This window comes from Podarcis liolepis (assembly GCF_965112155.1).
Source record: "Podarcis liolepis genome assembly, chromosome: 3".
NCBI classification, from domain to species: domain Eukaryota; kingdom Metazoa; phylum Chordata; class Lepidosauria; order Squamata; family Lacertidae; genus Podarcis; species Podarcis liolepis.
The window spans coordinates 30,881,697-30,906,756 of NC_139557.1; the positions used below are offsets into that span (position 1 = coordinate 30,881,697).

The 25,060-nt window shown below is 40.1% G+C and overlaps 2 protein-coding genes across 4 annotated transcripts; one reads left to right on the plus strand and one right to left on the minus strand.

The window, feature by feature from the left end:
• Positions 1 to 175: 175 nt before the first annotated feature.
• ITGB1BP1 (integrin subunit beta 1 binding protein 1) lies at positions 176 to 6,978 on the minus strand. 3 transcript variants are annotated; one of them, XM_083495772.1, is made up of 8 exons: positions 6,853 to 6,978; positions 6,005 to 6,217; positions 5,240 to 5,341; positions 4,514 to 4,592; positions 3,393 to 3,529; positions 2,721 to 2,813; positions 1,961 to 2,110; positions 176 to 555 (listed from the first exon to the last, which is right to left on the minus strand). In XM_083495772.1, the coding sequence occupies exons 3-8, from the start codon at positions 5,309 to 5,311 to the stop codon at positions 484 to 486; spliced, it is 603 nt and encodes a 200-aa protein (XP_083351898.1). In that variant the 5' UTR covers positions 5,312 to 5,341; positions 6,005 to 6,217; positions 6,853 to 6,978; the 3' UTR covers positions 176 to 483. The 3 variants fall into 3 exon arrangements, with proteins under 3 accessions (XP_083351898.1, XP_083351897.1, XP_083351899.1); XM_083495771.1 differs by having other exon boundaries at positions 6,763 to 6,871; XM_083495773.1 differs by lacking the exons at positions 4,514 to 4,592; positions 5,240 to 5,341; positions 6,005 to 6,217; positions 6,853 to 6,978 and having other exon boundaries at positions 2,721 to 2,809.
• On the plus strand, positions 6,975 to 22,680 carry CPSF3 (cleavage and polyadenylation specific factor 3). Its single transcript, XM_083495582.1, has 18 exons — positions 6,975 to 7,109; positions 11,175 to 11,238; positions 11,892 to 11,989; positions 12,208 to 12,336; positions 12,537 to 12,714; positions 13,842 to 13,931; positions 14,591 to 14,741; positions 14,887 to 15,062; positions 15,424 to 15,582; positions 16,414 to 16,560; positions 17,200 to 17,352; positions 18,038 to 18,146; positions 18,411 to 18,509; positions 18,773 to 18,867; positions 19,274 to 19,361; positions 20,514 to 20,583; positions 21,310 to 21,406; positions 22,477 to 22,680. Exons 1-18 carry the CDS (start codon positions 7,039 to 7,041, stop codon positions 22,579 to 22,581), a joined length of 2,079 nt encoding a protein of 692 aa, XP_083351708.1. The 5' UTR covers positions 6,975 to 7,038; the 3' UTR covers positions 22,582 to 22,680.
• The last annotated feature ends 2,380 nt before the right edge of the window (positions 22,681 to 25,060 follow it).

Below are 25,060 nucleotides of genomic sequence, written 5' to 3' on the forward strand. Positions count from 1 at the left end.
CAAGGAGCAGGCCTCCCCTTCCACCAGAAGAAAGGGAGACCTACTATATATGACTCTATCTATCTATCTATCTATCTATCTATCTATCTATTTATTTATTTTCCTTTTTTGCTGCCACTGCTAAAAGCAATGGCATCTGGGGGTAGTCAGATTAGAACATATTTAGAAACACGCCTTCTATTCGTTTTTTTTATTCATTTACAAAAATGGTATAAATCTTTTAAACATAAGATTTGATATTTAGCACAGAAACTCAAGCACGGTCAGTTGAGCTCTGAGTGACAGTTTGGGAAACAAACAAATGGTATTTTACAAAAAAAAAAACAACCCACAAAAAAACCCTTCATTCCTTTGAACAGTATGTTCAAGCAGTTAACAAAAAAAAATCACATCTACTCCAAAATACTTGTTTTCATTCTTCTCCATTTGCTGCAGTCACAGCAAGCAGTACTTCCTCTCAGCATGAAGTGCAGCTGTAGAAATTCAGGACTTCTCGGATGTTAAAACAGAGTCAAAGGCTGTTGACAGCACCTTACAAATAGCTTGTGCTTGTTCCTGCATTTTATAAACAGAAAGAGTTGCTCATACTTGTTTTCATGAACATGAAGACGTATTCAGCCTCAAGCCCATCTCGAAGTTTCAGCATTTCCCTTATAGCATGCTTTGCTTTGATGACATTTCCTATCTTAAGCTAGGCAGCCAATGTGGTGCCATCCAGGTACTTGGAACTGCAACTCCCAATAGCCCCAGCCAGCATGACCAGTGGCGGAGGTAATTAGAGTTCCAGTCCACAACATCTGGAGGGAACCATGTTGACTATCCCTGATTAAAACATTCTATGTAGAGCAGTGGGGTCGGTCCAGAAATGTGACTTGCAAACAAGAGTTGCTATTTTAGAAATTGCCAGCAGAAACGTATCATCAGAGTTTGATATTCCAGATAGGCTGTTTGTTAACAGGGGGACAGTTCCTGCATGGATGCTGGGTTTCCCTTGTTTACCAAGCAGTTGCCAGTATAGGGCTCCAGGGCATTTAAACGCAAAGCCTATCACCAAGTGATATTAGTGCAGTATTTGCTAGCATACATATGGCACTTGGAAAGTCAGGCTGGTGCCAGTATAGGGCTCCAGGGAATTTAAACTCAAAGCCTATCACCAAGTGATATTAGTGCAGTATTTGCTAGCATACATATGGCACTTGGAAAGCCAGGCTGGTGCATTTAAAGTTCAAATATATGGCAGCGACAAAGCTATGAGAATAAAGGTTAGTGTTATGCTCTCCTAGTGGTTCTAATTTCCCCTTGAAGCCCTGTGAGCTGGTGATGTCACCCACCTTTAATTAATAAAGCTACAGATTTAATTAAAGGGGTACTTTATCCCACAAATCTGTAAGGTGAAATGATTGACAGGGAGAAAATAAATGTACCAAAGAAGCATATGCAATTAATTTGAAATTACAGAACTGCCACTATCTTATTTTCACATGGGCTCCTGCTCTTTTGCTACTTGCACTGCTGCTGCTACAGAAGATAATGGCTGCGGCAGGAACAAATGCACATGAAATTTAGAGTCGCTCTGACACTTGCACATATAGCGATGCCTGGCCAATTTGGCCAGTGTGCCACAAATCATGTCTTAAGTAGGAGGTAGTATTACTCTAGTATATGCATGTAATTGCTCCTATCTTAATTCTATCTCTATTCTAGCGATCTGGGAAACAGGCAGCAAAATATGGGAAGGCAGACCAAGCCATGAAATCTGCCTGTGCCACAAGATGGCTACACAACATTTCCTTATATAGGCCGCAATGGTACAAACCTATTTTGTCATGTTTTGGTCCAGTACATGTAGCTAGACATAAGGCACAAGCATATGATAGCACTTTGCATATTTTATGACTTATTGTCAACCTAGAATTATCCAGCAAGTGTTTTTTAAAGTAATATTAAGCATGAACCTTACCATACTATTACACTGGTATATCCAAAGGTTGTACTCTTCATAGTTTGTATCAGTTGTCTTTAAAGCCAGTAAACTCTTCCCTGCCCCAAGGCCATCATCATAGCAGACCATCCGAACAATTAGGTAGAGTGCATGCCTATGCAAAACATCCTGAAAATGCCATGTGTTAATTTGTCAGTTTCATTGCTTGCAGCCAATGGGCATTACAATATAAATCACAAAAAACAAAAAAGACAACCTAAGAGTAAATTAAAACATCAATTTTCAGAACTGCAAATTGCCAAAACTTAAAATTATGAAGTTTCCGAAATCTAGAAATTCCCTTGGCAGTCACCCATAACTTTCTCTACCTCCTAGCACATACAAAGCTATTCTGTAGGTAGCAAAATTGTCTACATCAGCCAGAAACCATCTGCTTTTGAACTGATTGACTTTAAAAAAATCTGGAGTGAAAACAGAAATCTGTTATTAAGTGAACTGTGCAAAAGGTAATAAAGACTATAGTCAAGAATGTCTACAAAAAGATGGTAATGTGTGTCTAACAGGAAAAAGGTTATTACTGCAAAGAAACAGAACTGTAATAGTTGGATTTAAATTTCAATACACCAAACTCAGAACTTGGAATTCTTCGTATAATCAAAGCCCATTTTGGTATCTTCAGGAGAAAAAAAAATCATATCACAATTATCATCAGAAATATTCTGAGATGGAATTACTGAATAAATTGAATAAGGCATATTTAAAACCAGGAGCAACTTACATACTGGTCCAAAGTTGTGACTTTAATACCATACTTGGAAACTCCCATAACGAATTCTTCTTCCCCTGGAACAAAGGGTAGCTTTCCATCTTGCTTTGGAAAAAAACCAAAAAGGAATTATTGTAGGCAGAGACAGTTTGATGACAAAACAAGTCTGATACAACTTGTATGTTCTCATGTAAATAAATAAGCAGCAACAGCCTTCAAAATAAGTCAAAAGAGTGACAATAGCTCTGTGAAAGTTTATTGACAATAATAGATACGGTACTTTGCTACTTCATTTTACACCGCAGAAGCCAAGGTACTGCACACACGCTAAGTTTCTGAAGCAGAACAGAAATAAATGCTTTCTAGTGATTCCAAAACAAGCCAAAGTTTCCTGGAGCATGATCCTTTTTTTAACTCCCTTGCTCAGCTATTCTATTTTGAGACCATCAGCCACAGCAAATGTTTAGACATTACAATGTACCAAGAAAAAGGTTATCGAAAACAGCCAATTTCCCAGACTCCCAGCCCCGCTTTCAATACCAGTGAGGAACAGTCATCTGGAACTCAGCAGAACTGGAAACCAATTCTTAAAAATAAAGATGGCTTAGACTAGGATAGTTTCCCAGGGCCACAGTTTCCCCATAAAAAGACCCAAGGGGACATACAGCCAAAGTCAGTCTTTACCTGTGCCACATCTATGTAATTTATCAAGTCCAATGGTCCCTCCAAAGTCTTGCTTTCATCAAGCTTCAGTTTTTCAATGGCACCGACATATTTTACTCTAAATTCTGCACAAGTATCTGAGTTGCTATTGCTCTGGCCTATAAAGAAGCAGACATTTAAACCATTGCTCCATCATTTTATCAATTGGCAAACTTATTGGGCATTCAACCATTTAAAATGACTCAGTGTAGTATTTATCTAAATAACTGTAACTGGAATTACTTCTGTTGTGCAACAGTGGTCTCCATACCTCCCCCCTTGCACTGTCCCAAAATCTGTTCCACAGGTTTGGAGAAAGCCCCAGGACAGATTTGGGGAGCATATGGGGGGAGGATGGGAACAGAACCTGAGGACAAAATGTTGAATTGTGTCCCTTTTCTTAAAAAAAGAAGAAGAAAGAAATAAAAGTGTCACCTAAAAGTGATTTATTGTTTTCCCCGGGCTTATTCCAACCACATTAAAATATTTATCTTGCAAGAAAGCAGAACTGAATCGGGGGATGACTTAAATTTCTTATATTGGGGTACCAGAGGTTTCTGCAAATACAGAGCATAAAACCAAGTGTGTTGCTTTGGATACATGGAAGCATAAGGAAACATCAGAACATGGTACGACCACAACATTGCACCAAATGTAAGCTTGAAAATAGGGGCACTTGCTAGTGAAATTTCAAAAGGCAGAGGAGCTGCCCAGCAAAGTTTCCATCATGAACAAAACAGGATTCTGAAGTCCTGTCTAGCTTTTTGCCTGTCCATAGAAATACCAGATACAGAGGAAATTATACAAATTAGTAAAGGCAGCAGATCTATACAAAAAGACAACAAATCACACAGATTGACATCATAATATAAAAATGTGATGCATATACTGCAAAGGTGTATATTACATAATTTTATTTGTATATGCACAGATGATGTAATAATTTGTAACAGCAGACTCAGTGTTGTTTTCTGCTTTAAAAAATTAGTAAAGTTCTGTGTCAGCATGTTCACATTTCTAGATACAGCTTCAATTAGTTATGAAACTCATCTATGCATTCTGACAAATAACAGAATGTCTTTAGGCCATCATCAATTTCCTACCTGAACTTTTTGTGGAGTCTGTATCTAGACTAGCCACAGTACTAGATCGTGAAAGCCCACCAAGACTGGAATCCACTGACTAGATAAGGAAGAATACATATGAAAGCATTATGAAGTTATGCAGGTCAAATAATATTTAAAAGTGTGGTTTCTTATAAACTCATGAATTAAAGGCATGAATTAAACCAGAAGCATGATTAATGAAGGCTTATTCCTATAACAATAAACCATAGTTTGTTACATCCAAATGCAGCTACGGAATAACACATCACATTGCAGTACAACATCCTTCAACAATAAGAACACTTTAAATTCCTTCTTTCTCTCTATTCCACAAGCTTAGCGGTATTTCATCATTTACAATTCACTTTCAGTGGCTGCATCTATGCTTATAGGACTTAAGATAACTGTAGGAGTTATTTTTCTTTGTCATGACGGTACAAAATATGTACAATTTTTAATGTAGCTGGTTGACTTTAGTAACATCAATTATTCTCAATTTGAATGCCAAGTCTGCATGAAGAAATAGCAAGTATAACAAAAAGGATATGAACATTTTAGTAAATGTAGATTCATCCCTAACTCTAAACATCTTCAGGATGTACATCTGAATGCACCATTTAGCAGATGCCAAACTTCCACAATGTCATACAAGGGATAACTGACTGATATGAATATATTTTAAAATTTGTCAATTTTCAAGGAGGCATACCCAAATTTGCTTACCTTACTTTTGGTACTAATTTCACTGCTTTGTGAACTGCTGCTACTATGCCGCTTTTTTCCTTTTCTGAACATTTTTAAATTGACATAGAATCAGTGAGAATACTGTAAAGAATGAAAAGAGAGTCCTGTTTGCCACCCCAATATAACTCCAATTCTACATACAGTACACATAAACACCTCATAGATATATCTTTACATTTGTTATGGAGGTTCAAATCTGCCAGTTAAAAGGCAGAGTCAAGCAACTGCCATTAAATGACTGTCAAGCTGTGGTTTCCACAGTGCCAAGTTTAAAACTGAAAAACAAAATATATGTTTCATGGTTGTGATCTCTGCTTATTAGTAATGAATATAAATATCTCGAAACTCAAACAAAGGTTCTTCAAAATATTCTAAAAGCAGATGCTTACTGTCACTACTCCGTCAACAGTATGAATGCTTGTAGAACCATGCTTTCCTTTAAAATTGTGTACATTTCATTGGATGCCAACAAATTTCTACAGACTTTCCTAGAAGGACAAGCTGACACACAAGCAACACTTGATATCTCTTTATCTGTTTTATTTGTCGTCATTTTATTGCTATTGTACATCACCACGACATTTTCTATGGTTTAACAGTTTGTAAATATTCCAAACACGTAATATTTAACATGCAGGTTTACACAGATTTTTTGTTGAAACCCATTTCTCCACTAAAAGTACAATTAATGGAGGAAGGTGTTCTGAAAAACTACAGTGCTATCTGTACTTGTCTTGACGTTACCTGCAGCGTGGAAGGAATGAGCCTGGCTCGTTTCAGAACTGACATTTTCTCCACATGATTTCAGAAGAGGGGTGCCTCTCCTTTCCCCCTTCTCTTTTTCTTTATGCCGTCAACAGCTGACATCGCAGGCAGAAATACAGCAAATGAAGATTCTCCGCCTCACTACATTACCACAGCAAAAAAAAGCTGCCACTGCTGCAGTCGCTGCAAATCCTGCAAAAAGGAAAGAAAACAAAAACCAACAGCTTGGTCACTGTTAACATCATTTCCACTGCCTGGAGTTTTCTACATTTCGTTTCTCTCCGACCTCGCTCCTTACAATCCTCTTTCACTCGCCACCTTCGAATATACAGTGGTACCTCGGGTGAAGAACTTAACCGTTCTTAACCTGAAACTGTTCTTAATCTGAGGTACAACTTTAGTTAATGGGGCCTCCTGCTGCCACTGCGCTGCCACTGCACGATTTCTGTTCTCATCCTGAAGCAAAGTTCTTAACCCGAGGTACTATTTCTGGGTTAGTGGAGTCTGTAACCTGAAGCGTCTGTAACCCGAGGTACCACTGTATTTCGTAGATCCGGCAACGTGGATTCCATTCCATGAAACTTTATATTGCCTAAATAAGTCGGTCAGCCTTTTCAGGAGCCACAAGACACTTTGTTGGCTTTGCTGCCAGAGACTGACCCAGTTACCCTGCTCTTAGCAGAACTGAAAGGGCACCAGGAGCATCACCCCCTACCTGACCCAAAAATGACCCCTACCTTTCATTCCCACCACAATGAAATACTGAGCACAAGGAAGCCCCTCCCCGTTCTGCTTCCGGGTAGCAACCGTCGCGTCGGAGAACTTACGCTCCGTCTGCCTCTTCCGCTCTAGGACATTTCGAAGGACTTTTTTAGCGCAGAGACTCTATGGTGGTGCGGAAGTGATGGAGAGGGAACGCTCACTTTCCGGCTGCGCGAGCGAGGCTGTGGACGAAGTACAGGTGCCGGCGAGGGCCAAGCCAAGAGGGCGCGCCGTGCCTCTTCCTCGCGGAGATGGCGACGAGGAGAAGGACCGAGGCGTTCATTCCCGCCGAGGAGAGCGACCAGCTGTTGATTCGGCCCCTGTGAGTGGCTGGGACGGTCTCGCGCCGCCGCGGCCTTCGGCTGACCAACCGCCCTTGCTGCGCGCGTGCGCACTCTCTCGCTCTGCCCCCTCGCGCGCAGAGCTTAAAGGGCTCCCATGTCTGCCGTTGCAAACCCTCACGAAAGCATTTCTCTCATATATAGAGAGGGGGAGGGAGGGAGGAGAAGGATATCTTCAATTCTGGGCTGTGAACCAATAATTGCCTAACATTATCATGTTCTGGATAAATAAAATCTCTGAGAGTATCTATATTTATAAAGGTAAAGGGACCCCTGACCATTAGGTCCAGTCGTCGCCGACTCTGGGGTTGCTGCGCTCATCTCGCTTTATTGGCCAAGGGAGCCGGCGTACAGCTTCCGGGTCATGTGGCCAGCATGACTAAGCCACTTTTGGTGAACCAGAGCAGCGCACGGAAACGCCGTTTACCTTCCCGCCGGAGCGGTACCTGTTTATCTACTTGCACTTTGACGTGCTTTTGAACTGCTAGGTTGGCAGGAGCAGGGACTGAGCAACGGGAGCTCACCGCGTTGCAGGGATTTGAACCGCCGACCTTCTGATCGGCAAGTCCTAGGCTCTGTGGTTTAACCCACAGCACCCCCCGCGTCCCTATCTATATATCTGTATGCAAATCAGGAAGATTTGGGGCATCACATGGCGGGACAGATCTCAAACAAATAAAAAAAACAGCATGTTTGCACTCCTGTCTCAGCGACATTGGCTTGGTCGTGTCCACAGAATGGAAGATGGCAGGATCTCCAAGGACAGTGCTCTACAGGGAGCTGGCTTCAGGCACCAGACCAACTCTTCATTACAAAGATATCTGCAAGGGAGACATGAGGAAGGCTGGCAACATCAACCCTTGCAGATGACTGCAGTCCCTGGAGACAAGACAGAGAAGTTGTGTGTCTACAGTAGCAACAGAGGAGGAAGGCAGACATACAGAGAGAAGAAACGCCATGGTGCATCTACAGCAGCATAACCAAATGCTTATATCTGCCCCAGCTGCAGCAAAACATGTCTGTCCTATTTAGTGTATTGGTCTCTACAGCCACAACAGGCTCTGTAACTCTCCAATGGTTTGACTTCACTCTCAAAGGCACACTCCTCCATTGCCTCTCAAGACAGATGCCAGCCACAAACATATACAGTGGTACCTCAGGTTACAGACGCTTCAGGTTACAGACTCTGCTAACCCAGAAGTAGTACCTTGGGTTAAGAACTTTGCTTCAGGATGAGAACAGAAATCGTGCGGCAGCAGAGGGAGGCCCCATTAGCTAAAGTGGTACCTCAGGTTAAGAACGGACCTCCAGAACGAATTAAGTTCTTAACCCGAGATACCACTGTACATACTTAATCCTATCTATCTATACACACACACACACACACACACACAGAGGGGGGGGGTTATTTATCCCAAACATGGTGTTGTTAAGCAATTATTGGTTCACAGTCCAGGGTTCAAGCTTTATGGGGGATCATGGTTAGAGTCAGGAGATGGTCCCTTGATTGTTTGGATTCTCTCTGTGGTGTTGAATGAGATACTCAAGCCTTGGATAGGGGACAGATGTGTTAAGTGGATGAGGGAGCACTTTTAGAAATGGCAGAGAGCTGAGTTGGTTGATAGCCCACATTGAGAGTGCAGGAACTCTATGGGGATCTGAGTGGGGTAACTGGCCTCTCTAGTAGCAGTTGCCTGCCTTGTGTCCCCAGTTATTGTCAGCTTGCATTTCTGTAAATAAAGACAATAGTACAAAGTCTGTCAGCTTCCAGTGGTCTCTTAGAGGATGTAAACTCAATGCTAGTGGAATATCTCCCCCATTCATGGATTCCACATTTATGTCTTCGGGCAAATGCTTCATGAGACAAGGTGTCAATAGGAATTTTTGTTTTCTTTCATTCATAGCAATGAGAATCCTTTCAGGCTGTCAGGTATTATTTTGGAAGCCTGTCGTCAGAAATGTTGTGGAGATGGCAGAGCAAAATGCTGAGTCACATGCTGCTGCTATGTTTTCCTGTTATGTTTGGACATGAGACATGCCCCCACAGGTCCAGCCGCCCCCCCCCCCACTGCAGGGCTATGTGTATCTCTCATCTTATTAATTGCTGAGTCACCACCGTTTTGTGGGCTTGGTAGATCTAGTGATTCATTTCCCAGTACAGTGGTACCTCGGGTTACATACGCTTCAGGTTACAGACTCCGCTAACCCAGAAATAGTGCTTCAGGTTAAGAACAGAAATTGTGCTCTGGCGGCGCGGTGGCAGCAGGAGGCCGCATTAGCTAAAGTGGTGCTTCAGGTTAAGAACAGTTTCAGGTTAAGTACCGACCTCCGGAACGAATTAAGTACTTAACCCGAGGTACCACTGTAGATCCTTCCTCCCTAAGATGTTAGGAAGTAGGCTAGTATACTTTTATTGGTAAGTTGCTACAATAACTGTTGCTCCTCAGTCTGAAACAGCCTGAAATGTTTTCAAAGCACTCTGTTGATAGAACCAGTGTATACATTACTACATTTAATCTACTCTAGACCTTACTCTGCAAGGCTCACATTTACTCTTAGAAGTCAAGCAGCCTTTTTTTTCTCACCAACTTTCTGATTTATCCTTATACGCCTCAGCAGCTTGTACAATTTTTGGGCATTATCATAGAAACTTTCATTCTAGCTGGCTAAGCGAAATGGATGAAGCATTATTGATTTCATGACAGGATTACCTTATCATCTTTTGTCTAGACAAGGCCTTATCTTCAACAGCTCATAGGAAGCTCATGCTTAATTTTTAATCCGTCATCTCCCTTAATCATTTCTCTTTCACTGTTTTCCAACAAGGAGCCCTTTATCTTTTAAAGGTGACCTACAATCCTTGGTTCTAGACATATGACCTTTCATTCAACTGTAATAATTTAATGTCTGAATGAGCCTGTTTCACTGTGATCCTGGATTTGTTTAATCATCTCTGCTACTTTATTTAGTTACACCATAGACATGCATGAAGCTAGAATAAAAATTGTGACTTGTTTACTTTAAATACCACATTCTGTAGCTGGCTTCTAAATAACCATTTTCCTAGTTGCCTGGATATGCTGCAGGCAACCAGGCAGGAAACCTATTGTAAATTGGTGGTGTGTTGGTTCTTTTGCTTTAGGACTCCGCAGAAGCCAAAAATGACTAGGCTTAGTGTGTATGGACAGGTGTCCTCTTGAATTTTGTTTTAGACTAGCTGACCCCTGTAGCCATATTTGCAACTCTGTTTTGTTCCGTATTACATTCTGCAAAATCTCTAGAAATCTGAGGAGCATGATTTAAATGACCAACTACGTCTCTTACTATAATTGAGTTCATTACAGAATGTGGTATGCCTTTATATCCAAATGTGCACTTACATAACTAGGGGTACAATCTTCACTTATCTCGTAGTTACCTCCACTAAGTTCAATAGGTCTTATTCTGGTTAGGATTGTGCTGTTGTAAAGCACGACTTTCAAGAGGTTTCAGTTCACATATCACATTATTGCCAATTTTGGTTCCTCTCTTTGAAAATTGGTGCAGATGTTGAACTGGGTTCCTAGTTGAAATTCACAATATGAATGAACCTGGGCAAGCCTTGGACTTGCATACTCTCTCATCTTAGTTGTGAGGAGGTGATTATAATCTTTTGCTTCTATTGTTAACTGTTTTTAATGTTATGCCCAATCATGTATGAACTCTGATTAGTCTTGTATACATTTTACTCAGAAGTTATTTCAAAATGTGGGCTAAATAGTAGGCTTGATTGAAGGAACAATAGTTCAAAATTAGTTGCAGTTTAGGGTTCAGATGTATTGCTAAAAGCGAATATGAAAGCTTCCATTCTCCTTGGGGACTACATGAGCCCGAGGCTTGCCCAGGGCTGTTCACATAATGTTAAACCATAGTTTGGCATTACATCCAAATCAGGCCATGGAATTAAACCAAAGACATCACTTTGCTTGGTCAGTTACTTATAGTTGTTTTTATATCAGTGGGTTGTTGATTGTTTTTTGTAATTTGTCACAACTTTCTTTTCACAGAGGTGCAGGGCAGGAAGTAGGAAGATCATGCATTATTCTGGAATTTAAAGGAAGGAAGATAATGGTAATCATCTATCTAAGTTATTTATTAACATTTTGTCACAGTAGACACATCTTTGACAGTAAATATTCAAAGCATTCTACCACTGCAAACCTCTTAAGGATATATGAGCCTCTTCTGGCTCTCTCCTTGTATTGTTTCACACACACAGCCCACACAAACACTATATGAACTTTGATGAGTTGGGATGGACATGGGACATTTTCATTTTCAGTGTCCAGACTGAGGAAAGCCCTCCCCAGAAGTTTTGTAGGGCTACCACATTGCTCACTTTTCAGCAGTGGCATAACGTTGGTTGCCAACACCTGGGGCAGGCATGTGCCGGGCGGGGGTTGCCAAGCTAGCCCTCACCGCCACCACTGTCCGAGTGACAGTGCAGGGATGCATTGAGCTGACATGGAAACTTTCCAGAGTTGTGTTCCTTTTATGGAGCATTGCCAACAGTGCTGTCACTCCCCCACCCATTTCCTTCAAATGAGAGGAGAAACATTTGGGTTACACCTAAGATCACATGCTTTTAAATATTTGAAATATCAAGATGCAACATAAACTTTACTGTTTTGATGTAAAAGAGCAATCATCAGTGTGTAAGTATGTGTTAATACCATATACTAGTTGTTTGTAGAAATACAATTATCGGTCATCTTTTTTTTTAGCTTGATTGTGGAATCCACCCTGGCCTAGAAGGAATGGATGCACTTCCATATATCGATCTGATAGACCCAGCTGAGATTGATCTCCTCTTGATTAGTCAGTAAGTGATGTGTTGCTCAATGCTGAAGGCTGAGGGGGATTTTGTGTTTTTATTTTAAAATGCTGAGACTCTGTAACAGATTTGTTAAGCTTTGCTGATGTTGAAGTGTTAAGTGTTAGCTGTTTTGTTACTTGATCTTTTGTTGAAACAAAAATGATCTAGCTGCATGCCATGGTATTATAGGGCTTGATTCTGAAATCTGATCTTGCCTCTTTCAGTTTCCATTTGGATCACTGTGGCGCATTGCCATGGTTTCTGCAGAAGACAAGTTTTAAAGGGAGGACCTTCATGACCCATGCTACAAAAGCAATTTATAGGTGGCTTCTGTCAGATTACGTCAAAGTTAGGTGAGTTCATCCTCATACTTGTGGGATAAAAATTTTGTGAAATGATACCATAATTTGAACAATGTGTAATATTTTTGCCTGTTGCATTGTTGCCCTGTAATCTCAAGGGCAGTTTGTGGCGACCGTCTTCTGAGTCCGGCACAATCTTATCTTCAAAAACTGGGGAACAGGATGACATTTTGCCTTACTATTTTATACAGCAATATATCAGCAGATGACATGCTGTATACGGAGACAGACTTGGAAGAAAGCATGGACAAAATAGAAACTATCAACTTCCATGAAGTGAAAGAGGTGGCGGGAATCAAGTTCTGGTGTTACCACGCAGGCCACGTTCTGGGAGCAGCCATGTTTATGATTGAAATAGCTGGAGTCAAGGTATTTCCTTAGCTCACTAGATAATCCAAGTAGGCTTGTTATCAGTGGGCCTTTATTTATATTAATTTACCTCTTCAGTGTGTTTTGTGGGTATAGGATTTATTCACCATCACATTTCTATTAAACCTGTCACATTAAAGCTCCATGGTGTAAGTCAGAGGTAGGGAACCTTGGAACTGCACCCCTCCAGTCCTCTCTGTCTGGCCCTTGAGACTCATTTGGCTACACACCCAGCCCTCACTGACCCTTTTCCATGGCTTCATTGAGTGCTTTAGCTTGGGGGGAATGTGTAATAATACCTCTTGCTGGCTGAAAATTTGATAATGCCCCTTGCTTGCCTGGATAGAGGGTGAAGAAGCTTTCATGTGTTCATGTGTGTTTATTCTAAATGTGTGTGCACCTGAATTTTGTACAACTGGAATGTAGTCTATGTCAGATCCATTATGAAGGACTTAGTTTTTGGAAATGGGTATTTTCAGTTCTTCCCAAGGACCTATTAATCCACACAATAGCAGGTTTAAACACTGCTAGCTTTTATTATTGCAGGATAGAAAGATTAGCACGTACTCAGGCTCTCAGCAGAAGTAATTTTAGCATCAGAAGTAGTGATAACAGCAGAATAAGTTCCGCTTTCGCATCTCATTCATTTACAACCTATAGAAACATTACATCCAACTTACGTCACCCTGCTTAAGCAAAGTAGATACTACCAGGCCAATGTGAAGTCAATCCTTAGGGATTCCTTTAATTCCAGTGAGCATATCCTAGATTTCTATGGTTGTTCCACCCACCTTTTGCCTCTGCCTCTGCCCACCGCTGGAGTGTGGCCCGTTGAAGTTTGCTCACAAGGGAATTGCAGCCCTTGGCTAAAAAAGGTTCTTCATCCCTGGCATAAGCTATTGTTATTGGAAGTTAAGAGTTATCCATCTGTAGTGCTCAAGTAGTATGCATGAAATTTCAACTTCCCATCATATTTTGTGATACAGGCTTTCCCTTAAGCACTTACTGCTTGGTCCATGAAGGACTATTGATGAACCAATAGACATTGACCTAACTGTTAATTTTTTTACCATGGTTTATATTAGTTTTTCTGTCTAATTACAGTGTACATTGTTTCTTTGTCAAAGCTTTTATACACAGGTGACTTCTCAAGACAAGAAGATAGGCACTTGATGGCAGCTGAGATTCCCAATATTAAACCAGATATTCTTATAATTGTAAGCTTCTATAATAATTTGAAGTGAAAACTCGAATAACATAGAAAGTGTTCACACGCCTTCAAACTAAGGCACCTCTATTTAACACACTCTGGAAGTGGGCAAATAGTGCAGTGCACTTAAAAAAAAGGAGTGCTCTTTGGTAATTTTATAAAGTATGATCAAAAAGTAATTTTTGCAAGTTTGAAAAATAAACCCCTTAAATGGTATATGTGTGTATTTGTATGTGTATATATGAGATGAATATGATTTAAGAATATTTTTTGTGGGGGAAATCATAGGGCAAAGTTTATCGTCGTACTACAATTCATGATTAATCATACAAAATAAGTTGTACACTCTTGTCTTAGAAAATTACAACAATATATCAAAATTTAGCTCTGGTTTATTAAATTCTCATGCTAGACATGTTTGAGATCAGGTATAGTGCCACAGCCATGCTGATCGACACAACTCATTACATTTTTGATGGTTTGAAGAAGCAATTCCTATTTTTGTGAGCAGTTGGTCTACATATGTTCTGGAGTGTGGGTGGCAGATCCCGTGGCAGTTTTTAGTAATAGGAATAGTGAGGCTGTGACTAGATTGTGGCATAGTCACACTGCCATTCTGGTCATGTGTCTCATCATTATTTTTAATGGTGTGTCTTTTGGCCTTAGGAATCTACCTATGGTACACACATCCATGAAAAACGTGAGGAGAGGGAGGCGAGATTCTGCAACACTGTACATGATATTGTAAACAGGGGAGGCAGAGGTCTTATTCCTGTGTTTGCTTTGGGAAGAGCACAAGAATTGCTTTTGATTTTAGGTATGTACCTGCACATCACCTCTTTCCAACTTTACATGTTCATTGTGTCTGAAAAAACTACATGTCCATCTAAATTATATTTACTGTTCTTAGTTTTCATAATTTGTTAAAGTTGTGTGTTGTTGTTGTTTTTTAAAAAACCTAGATGAATATTGGCAAAATCATCCTGAGCTTCATGAGATACCTATATACTATGCTTCCTCTCTGGCAAAGAAATGCATGGCCGTGTATCAGACCTATGTCAATGCCATGAATGATAAAATCCGCAAGCAAATCAACATCAACAACCCATTTGTATTCAAGCACATTAGTAATCTGAAGGTCAGTGTGAATAAATGAAATTTTAATAACGTGAATGTATAGAAAGGTTATGAAGAACTATAATTCTGACTTAAAATTGGGCATCAAACCCTTTTCAGAAGAATTCAGTCTACCAGCAACTCTTACCTGGGACTAGCACTAAACATGCCTCTGATAAGCATCCTTCTGGGATTCATGTATATGGCATCATTGCCAGAACCCTGCAGAAATACTTTGAGCTCACTGAGGATCCCATAGAGTCCTTTATAAAAATACATCACTAAAAGACTTTTTGTCCCTGAGAGCAAGGGTAACAGTTAAGGTGGAACACTTTTCTCTGACTTTCATAAAATGGAATAATAATTATTCTTTGTTTACCTAGAGCATGGATCATTTTGATGACATAGGCCCAAGTGTTGTAATGGCTTCCCCCGGTATGATGCAGAGTGGATTATCCAGAGAGTTATTTGAGAGCTGGTGTACTGACAAGAGGAATGGAGTCATCATAGCAGGATACTGTGTGGAAGGAACACTTGCTAAGGTGAGGTATATTTTGACTAGTGGTATATGCTAATATGCAGGGCAGGCAGCTTAAAAGACTTAATTATTTTACCAGGAAATCTGGAGTGAATTGGGCTACTGTTTTGGTGCCCCTGTACTTACAGTCTGATGCATACTTCAGTTTGTACCTTTTTTATTCTGAATGAAAGAATACCAAGAAACACTGGTATGAAAAATCTCAAAGCTGGAATCCAGTGATGGAATATATTCAGAGGAGACTAGATATGTCATGGTGAATTGCATTAGAATAGGACAATTGCAATATTTTGCTAGATAGAAATGTTGTGTGTTTGTGCTGGGAAGGAATTCTGTATTGACTGTTTTTTATACATGTATATATTTAGTGTAGGGATGCAGTGGCACTGTGGTCTAAACCACCGAGCCTCTTGGGCTTGCCGATCATAAGGTCTGCAGTTCAAAACTGCATGACGGGGTGAGCTCCCGTTGCTCTGTCTCAGCTCCTGCCAACCTAGCAGTTTGAAAGCACACCAGTGTGAGCAGATAAATAGGTACCGCTGTGGTGGGAATGTAAATGGTGTTTCCTTGCACTCTGGCTTCCGTCACGGTGTCCTGTTGTGCCAGAAGCGGTTTGGTCATGCTGGCCACATGACCTGGAAAGCTGTCTGTGGACAAACGTGGCTCCCTCGGCCTGAAAGTTGAGATGAGCGCCACACCCATAGTTGAATTCAACTGGACTTAACCGTCTAGGGATCCTTTACTGCTTTTACCTTTATATTTAATGTGTATCTTCCTAATAAATAAATATTCTGAATGAAATAATATAATGGGTGCATTTTGTTTATTGTTGCAGCACATCATGTCTGAACCTGAAGAAATTACAACTATGTCAGGACAGAAACTCCCATTGAAGATGTCTGTGGATTACATCTCTTTCTCTGCACACACAGATTACCAACAAACCAGCGAGTTCATCCGGGCACTAAAACCTCCCCATGTGGTTAGTGTTTATTTTTGTTATTTTCAAGAAGTACAGTTTTTGTCAAATACCAATGCCAGTTCAACAAATTCCATTTTAACTAGCCAGAGGTGAACAGTAATTCAAAGTTGCAGCACCACTCCTCTTCCATGATAAACTATGCTTTAGGTTTTCTTCCACGTTTGAAACAAAAGTGATTTTTCTTGAGAGTGCTGCTGTAAACAGTGTGTAAAGCTTGTAGCTTCCGGAAGAAAATATGTGACTTACATGTCTAAAATGATTTGGAGGTAAATCAAGCGAACATGAAATGAAAGAAGATAGAAGAAGAGGCAGGAAAATAAAGTGGTTGAAAAATGGAGAGGAGATGATGTGGGAAAGGGTCAAAGAACAATCCAAAGAGAGCTGAGTTCCAAAGAGCTGTGTGGACTTCAGGGATTGTCTCACTTCACCCTCTCTGCAGCCCATAGCATCCACTCAAAAAAGCTGCTCTGGTTTGTGAGGCGCTCTCAGTCATATACAGGTGTAGGATACAGGCGCATATTAATGACACCACCACTCCTTTTGTAAAGAAGGGCTGTTTCTCCTCCTCTTCCCTAAGCTGCCACCTTCCTAGCAACATATCAGGAGTGCCTATATTTTGACAATGACTTTTTCATGCAGATATTGGTTCATGGTGAGCAGAATGAAATGGCCAGGCTGAAAGCGGCAGTAATACGTGAATATGAGGATAATGATGAAGTTCACATAGAAGTCCACAATCCTAGAAATACTGAAGCCGTAACACTAAACTTCAGAGGAGAAAAGCTTGCCAAGGTAAAAGGCTAATGTTTTCTTCATCACAATAAGCACATTTACCTAGTCATCAGGTTATTTCTTCAAAAATATATCTAATTCTTGCGAAGGGACAAGTCAGTATATTGGATGATGAACACAGCACACAGCTCTTATGTCAGGAAGCATAACATCCTCTTGCCTTTGTTTAGGAAACAACACAGCCCATTACAAATACACTGCTCAGTATGCTCCATAATCTGCTGTTGGATATTGCAGGGTTGCAGTTGTTTGAAGCCTTTGAACTATATTAACAGCTTCAAATAACATGCATGTGCACACTCTTTGTCTATGACCCCACCCAGGGTCACTACCAGAGGTCGGGAGAACTAGTGATTCTGAAAAGGACAAGAATAGGCCAATCATAACATAGAGAACTATCACATGGGATTATTGGTGGGCTGTCCATTCTGAAGTTGAGAAAGAACATGGCAGCTTGTAAAGGGAGTTTTGTAATTGATGGGTACTTTTGAGTCATGCTTGCTGATAAATTCACCTTGAAATTTTGGTACATGGTCTAGTACACAGAATGAGAAGCGATGCCGTATCCAGTTGTTCAAATGGGGACTGTTTTTCATCACCACCCATTTAAAAATATCTATCCTATTTGCTATTCCCATACACTTTCTTACACATAGTCTTGATTTTTCTCTTGTGATTTCTCTAGGTTATGGGCTCACTAGCAGATAAGAAACCAGAACAAGGGCAGCGTGTTTCAGGGATACTAGTTAAGAGAAATTTTAACTATCACATACTTGCTCCATGTGACCTCTCCAGTAAGTAAAAGTGAAAACATTTATTATCCTTGTTCCATTGGTTTGGATCCCTAACTTTCTTTATGTAAACAGTATAGAGTTCCTGTTCACAGAAGGGACTTTTGCATCTTTCTTCTTTCTACTCCTGTGAATGTGGGTCCCCAAAATCTGGAATTGGTGTGGGACAGTGCAGCTGGTGAGGAGGAGGGAAATTTCAGGCAGAAATTTACAGAGGAACAACTTAGGGTCTAATGTTGTCTTTTTTGCTTTCCTTTTTTTTTACAGATTACACTGATCTGGCTATGAGCACTGTGACACAAACACAAGCTGTTCCATACACAGGCTCTTTCAGTCTGCTTTATTATCAGCTACAAAAGCTAACAGGTGTGTAACTGGAGGAAGCCGCTTGAAGTCTCTCCAAAATTATTATTGGAACTTGCTTGATGAGAAGATCAGTAATGGTCAACAAACTGTTGAAACAACATCCAGCATAACCCACTGTGCAGCTGGAAGAGATTTTGGGGCACATTTTAGGACCATTTTGAATTCATGAGTTGCAATAGATCCACCCAAGTGGTATGTACAGTGTGTGCCCAAGAAATATTTAAGCAGTGATGCATTTATTGTGGTATTTTATATTTTTCAAGGTGACATAAAAGAAATAGACGTCCAGGATAAGCCAGCTTTGAAGGTTTTTAAAAACATTACTGTGGTCCAAGAGCCGGGTATGGTGGTGCTGGAGGTAAGGACAGAATACAAGTTTCTGTATAACTGTTGTGATAACATACAAGAGGCTTTGAAACATAGTTGGGCTTCCTGAGGTGAGGGAGTGCTATAATCTTATACCCCCACATACAATGTCAGGTAACCAAGCCTTTGAAGTCAGTGGGACAAAGGAGCAAGGCCGATAATGATGAATGTAGTAGATTGGCAGACTCATAACATAGCCATTCTAATAGCCTAGTCGCAACCACTTTGAACTTTATAGTTAAAGCCAACATAGTTTCCCTCTTAACCAGAATTTCAAACCAGCTACAAAACCAAATAAATGTAGAAAGCCAAAAACAAAATCACTTCAAATGGAATTCCAACATTAATGTGCTCTTTAATTATTCTTTTTCCTCTCATTTTGCTTTTTCTCCCTCCAGTGGGTAGCAAACCCTGCTAACGATATGTATGCAGACACCGTAAAAACAGTGATACTGGAAGTTCAGTCCAATCCCAAAATTCATAAAGGTATTCTCCCTTTTTATTTTTATATATAGTATACTTTTAATAGTGATGTTGGCCACATGACCCGGAAGCTGTACGCCGGCTCCCTCGGCCAATAAAGCGAGATGAGCGCCGCAACCCCAGAGTCGGCCATGACTGGACCTAATGGTCAGGGGTCCCTTTACCTTTTACTATAGGTCAAATATGTTCAGAATCTAACGTTCTGGGAAATTAATCTTCAGAGCAGAAACATACAGTAAGCCCACAACTTACGCAGGGGTTACATTCTGGAAATCATGCCTAAATCCAAAATGGGTTCAGTGGCTAGTGGAATTGCCAAAGTCATTTTCCCCAGAACCCAGCCCCCTTTAAAAAAATTTAAAACTTCTGCCGTGCGCATAAAGCTGAATGCGCACAAGCTAAATGCACATAAAATGTGGGCTCACAGTATTATCTGTAATGAAATGGTACTAGATAAACCTGGTTCCTAAATGTATCAGTTGAAGAACTATTATTATTAAAAGCTGAGCTGTTAGTAGTTCTTCTGTAAATGCCAATAGACTGCAAACTCGTTTCATGTTAAGAAACAGAAGCCTGTAACATCACAAAGCTCATTCGGTGTCTTGCTTGGATACAGATTTCACACCCACAGGGAGAAGGTGTGTGAGACCTTGTTGGTTCTCTTTCCTCCCCTTTGCCCCTGGAAAAGTGTGGGAGGTGGCACTGGTGACCTCAAAAAGAAGGGAGAATCTGCAAAAGCCATTGCCCTCCCCTGCCCCACTGGTGAGGAGGATCTCTCCAGTGAATCAAAAGCCTTCCAGGGACAGAAGGAGCCCTTCAATTGGCAACAGACAGCAAATTCTGGATTCAGCCCATAAAATGATCATACTTGTCTATAACCTAATGCATGTCTAAGAATCCAATAATTACAGCATGAAGTTCAGATCCAGCTATTCCCCTCCACGCACACCAGCAGGATCTGAATTAGCTAAGCACAACTTCATTTACATAATAATGTACAAGAAACCATTTAGACGTGTAGGAACTCAGTAGTATGTGCCAATATTTGCCTCGTCGTTTAATGCCTGTTACATTATAGCTACATATATGTAGCCCAGCTACATTATAACAAATGGCAATTACAATGGAATGTAAAATGTATGGGTTTTTTTCCAGCTGTGGTACATAAAATTCCTAAAAAAGAAGAGATAGATGCATATCACAAGAAGATGGAGATTATGCTTCAGTAAGTTATAACATCACATAACCCTCTCTTTCCCACAAAAGATAACTATCATATATTTTAGTACCTTTGTTATTGAACAAAATTAATTTTGGGGGCTTGCTCAAAACCTTGTATTTAGACCAGAGGTTATACTGAAAGGCCCAACATTTTTTAAGTGTTAAAATCCATCTAATAGTATGGAAATCATTCTAAAAAGGTTTGAATTTGGTTCTTTTCTAGAAATTTGTTTGAAACAGAAAGTTAGATTCTTAGGCTACAGTTCTATAGAAATCAGTGGGGCTTATTTTTGCAAAAGAAGCCGGAGGAACATCACCCGGCTGTGAGGCATGAAGGCTGCACCCTGCAAGGCCCTTTCTACCTGCCCTAGGGGGCAGGGCCCACACTCACCCAGCCCTACTATGTTAAATATGTATTCTGTAGTTGACCTCCTTTGTAATGTTTTATTTTGAAATCTTTAAGATGATATTTTAGTTTTCTGTGATGCTGCTTTGACTATATACTCTATAATTGACTTTTTCAAATTGTTTTATTGACTTATTGATTTAATATGTTGTAAACCGCTTTGAGATTTTTCTTAAAAATATAAAGCAGTATAGAAATTAATTAATTAATTAATTAATTGATTGATACAAAGGATCACACAGCTAAACAGAAAACACTGTAGTTAAATAGTTATATAATTTGGTGCCATTCTCTGTTTATTAATGATTAGTCTTTCATTTCTAGGGACATGTTTGGAGAAGACTGTGTAAGTGCTAAGAAGGATAATGTACTGAGCATCACTGTGGATGGAAAAACAGCAAATCTTTCATTGGATACACGGGTATTTATGGCTAAATTTCATGCTGATGTATTGTGTCTTGCGTAGCCAATGAGATTTATGCTTAGGAATGTAATCAGCACCTCAGTAGGCTTTCTGAAATCTAACAGCTAACCATGCATTTTGGTGACCATTGTCAGAATAAATCGTTCTTTTCAGAAGATTTCCAATTCATTATTGCATTTCCACTTTCAACACTTAACCTTTTGGTTGATCACACTTGCTAGAAGATAGCACGAAATAGAATGATAGAGTGATGTAGAATTGTTTCTTAAATTTCTGCCCACTTTCCAACTAAAGCTCATAAAGGGACTTGCAATTATTGTTAATTTTAAAAAGTACTGTGTATAAATTAAATACTCAGAAGGATTACAGTAAATTATGTTTTGTAAGGAATGCTGGAGATCTGCTGGTGTGTTCCTCTTATATTGGGAGAAGTGGGGAGGGGAGGCAACTTTTGCTGACTCCTCCTTCCCCCTGCAGTCCCACTCTACTTCTCCCAATATAAGAGGAACAACCCAGCAGATCTCCGGCATTTCTTATGTCAGGATGCCGCTGCTTTACGGCAAACAATGTTCCCTGATAGACATTTTATATAGGTATGAAATAGTCAACAAATTCAGCATTCATGGCATTCTTTACATCCACCTACCCAGTCAAAGTTCTTGAGGCTGCGTGCTCTTAAATGAATTAATTAAGAATGAATTGGGCACATTATTGCTGGCATAGCACCTAGAATTAAAGTGCCTTGTCAAGCTTGCTTAAGGCTGTTAAACTCAATGGTACTAACCAAGAGTAACTGGCTACATAACTGTATGACTTTGGCTGAGATCCAGAAAGCCATTTAGGCTTAGATGTAGGGGTTTGTGGTAGCCCTTTGAAAGTTTTGACCACATTTCAAAAGCAGTTAGGGGAATTTAAGTCTAAATTTACGTTGGATTCATGGAATGAGTTATGTGGGTGGGTGTTTAGATTTTTAAAAAATTGTCTGGCTTCTATGCAGAGTCTTCTCAAGAAGATCTGAAAAATAAATTAGGGATTTGCAAATTGATTCTTATTTTTGCCTCTTCTAGACTGTTGACCATGAACCAGGATGTGAAGATGATGATGAAACTCTTCGGGAAATGGTGGAGTTAGCTGCACAGCGACTCTACGATGCCATTACCCCTGTGCAATAAACTGATTGTCCATTGTATATTTTGGGGCCTATAGAAAAATTGTTACAAATCCGTTTATTCTCGACGTGGTTTTTAAAAAAATAAATGTTCTTTAACAAAGTACGTTTACCTTTTTCTTAGCCATAAAACTGTTTTAGCCCCAAGTGGGCAGATGGCAATAGCAGACTTATTGATATAAAATGGAAATATATTATAGGAAGTGATCCTTTTAATAAGGTCTAAGAAGCAGAAATATGGAACCTCTTATATGTGTAAGATAACATCATATTGTTAGGAACAATATGATGTAACAAAGTAATTGTGTTATCTTTTAAAAATATATTTAAAAATATGTCTCTTGTTAATGGCCTGATTATAAAACTTACAAAGACCAAAATCACAAGTAACTTGTGGAAACTTCAATAAGCTTCAGAAGCTCCCTCTTTTAACTATAGCCCTCTGCACCACCTGGGAATCTGCTCCAAGACACTAGAAACTATCTCTGATGTGACACCAGAGGTCACAGTTGGATTTCGGGAAAGTCCTAGAATGTGTATGAGAGCATACACAGATACATACACCTCTTTAGACCCAATGTGTGTTTTGTGTCCTTGATTGACTTACAAGTCATTAATTATCACACAGACCTAAAATTACATACATGAACCAGAACGTTCCTGGCTCTGCTAGCTTCTTAACTCCAAGAGTGACAGAGTGAATTAAGACATTTTAGCTGCTATGCTCTTGGTTGGTCGCCCCTCCCCACCCTGGCTTTTTAGCACTTAGCTCCTTTGCAAAAAGTTTTCTTGTTTGATTTGTCCATATCAGGTTGCTGTTAAAAGCATAGCAGCTAGGTTTTGCTGTGTGGCAAGTTGCAAACTGAGTACACGAGGAGGAGGTGGAAGAGACTTGAGATGGATGTTCTCCAGCTGACTGAACTGCTGGAGCCTTTGCTTGCTGCAGCATTGGTGCTTTATGGTAACAAGAATGAGGTTGCTCCATGAAATTCATTGGCAGTAGGATTCCGGATGGACAAAAAGGAAAGTACTTCTGCACACAACACTGCCTGCTCTCACAATATGGGGGTGGCAATGGCAGAGATGGGTAGATGATAACACAACTTCATGGAGGGCAGGTCTAGCTAAGCATAACCTCCAGCATCAGACAATATGCAACTGAATACCAGTTATTATTTTGATCGATTATCCACCTTTCACCCTAAAGTTGCTTAGGAACATGAGTGGGAAAGTGCTATTGCTATTAATGTTGTTAGCATTCTTTATTGCATTTACAGAGGCCCGACTGACCTCAACCAGAAGTTGGGCATGCAGTGTCTCCAGTTTCTATTTTAAAAGTGATACATGGGTTGATTGTAGGGGGTAGGGAATAAACCCTCATGCTGTGGAATACTTCCAGCCAATTTGGCAGGTACCCTGGGGCAGGCCTATGCAGCCATTTTTAATTTTCTTCAGTAGCCATTAAATGTATTGCTATGCACCACTGTGTCCTTTGAGGAGGGGGTGGTGTATAGATAACTTTATAAATAAATACAATTTGTATCCACCTTTCTTCCAAGAAGCTGAAAGTAGCACATACGATTCTACACCTGGCTCGCTTCATCTAATTATCCTATATTTTCATGGGTGTATCCTGTATTTGGGGGGGTGCAGCCAAATTTTCTTTTTTTAGGAGATCAAAGTTGTAAAATCACGGATAAAAATACCCACGTGAAGAGGACATTAGAGGGCAGCAGGCTTCTGCTGTAGGGGGAGTGTCACAACCTCAAATAATAGAGTGCTTTCAATGCTTTACAATAATGTTTGTGGATCTAGGGTGGAGGGCAGCTGGCCCCCACCCCTTGGCTATGCCCATGTATATTTTTCACTTTTTTCCTGTTGTAAAACGCCCTGTGATCTTCAGATTAAAAAGGTAGGATAGAAATTTAATAAACGATACTTGCACTATGAGGTGTCAAAAAAGAATATTTATGTATGCCACTACTGCAGCCTGTGTTTTGTTAACCCAAAAATGGAAAACGAGCGAGGTCCCAACTAAAGAGGAATGGCAACTTAAACTGATGGAATATGTGCAGCTTGCAGATCTAACATAGAAGAAGAAGAACATACGTTTAAAGAAGATTGGAAAATGTTTATGGAATACACGGGGGGGGGGATTGTGTACACTTGAAAACGTTAAGATAAATTCAACAGTGTAAATAAGTTTTGATAAGATGTAATAATGGAATACTGAATGGCTTGGTTTATATAAAATAGGCAGGGATTTATGTCATGCAGAATTAACCATGGAAGGGGAAGGGAAGTCATTGATATTTTAAGGTTGGTTAAATGAATATTCTAAATTGTAAAACATAAAATGCAATAAAAATTGTGCGTGTGTGATTAAGCAGCTGGGAAATCAGGGTTCAAATTCTGACTAGGCCATGGAGCTCAGGGGGTGGAATTTGAACCCTGATCACCCAGCTGCTTAAATCAGCCACACT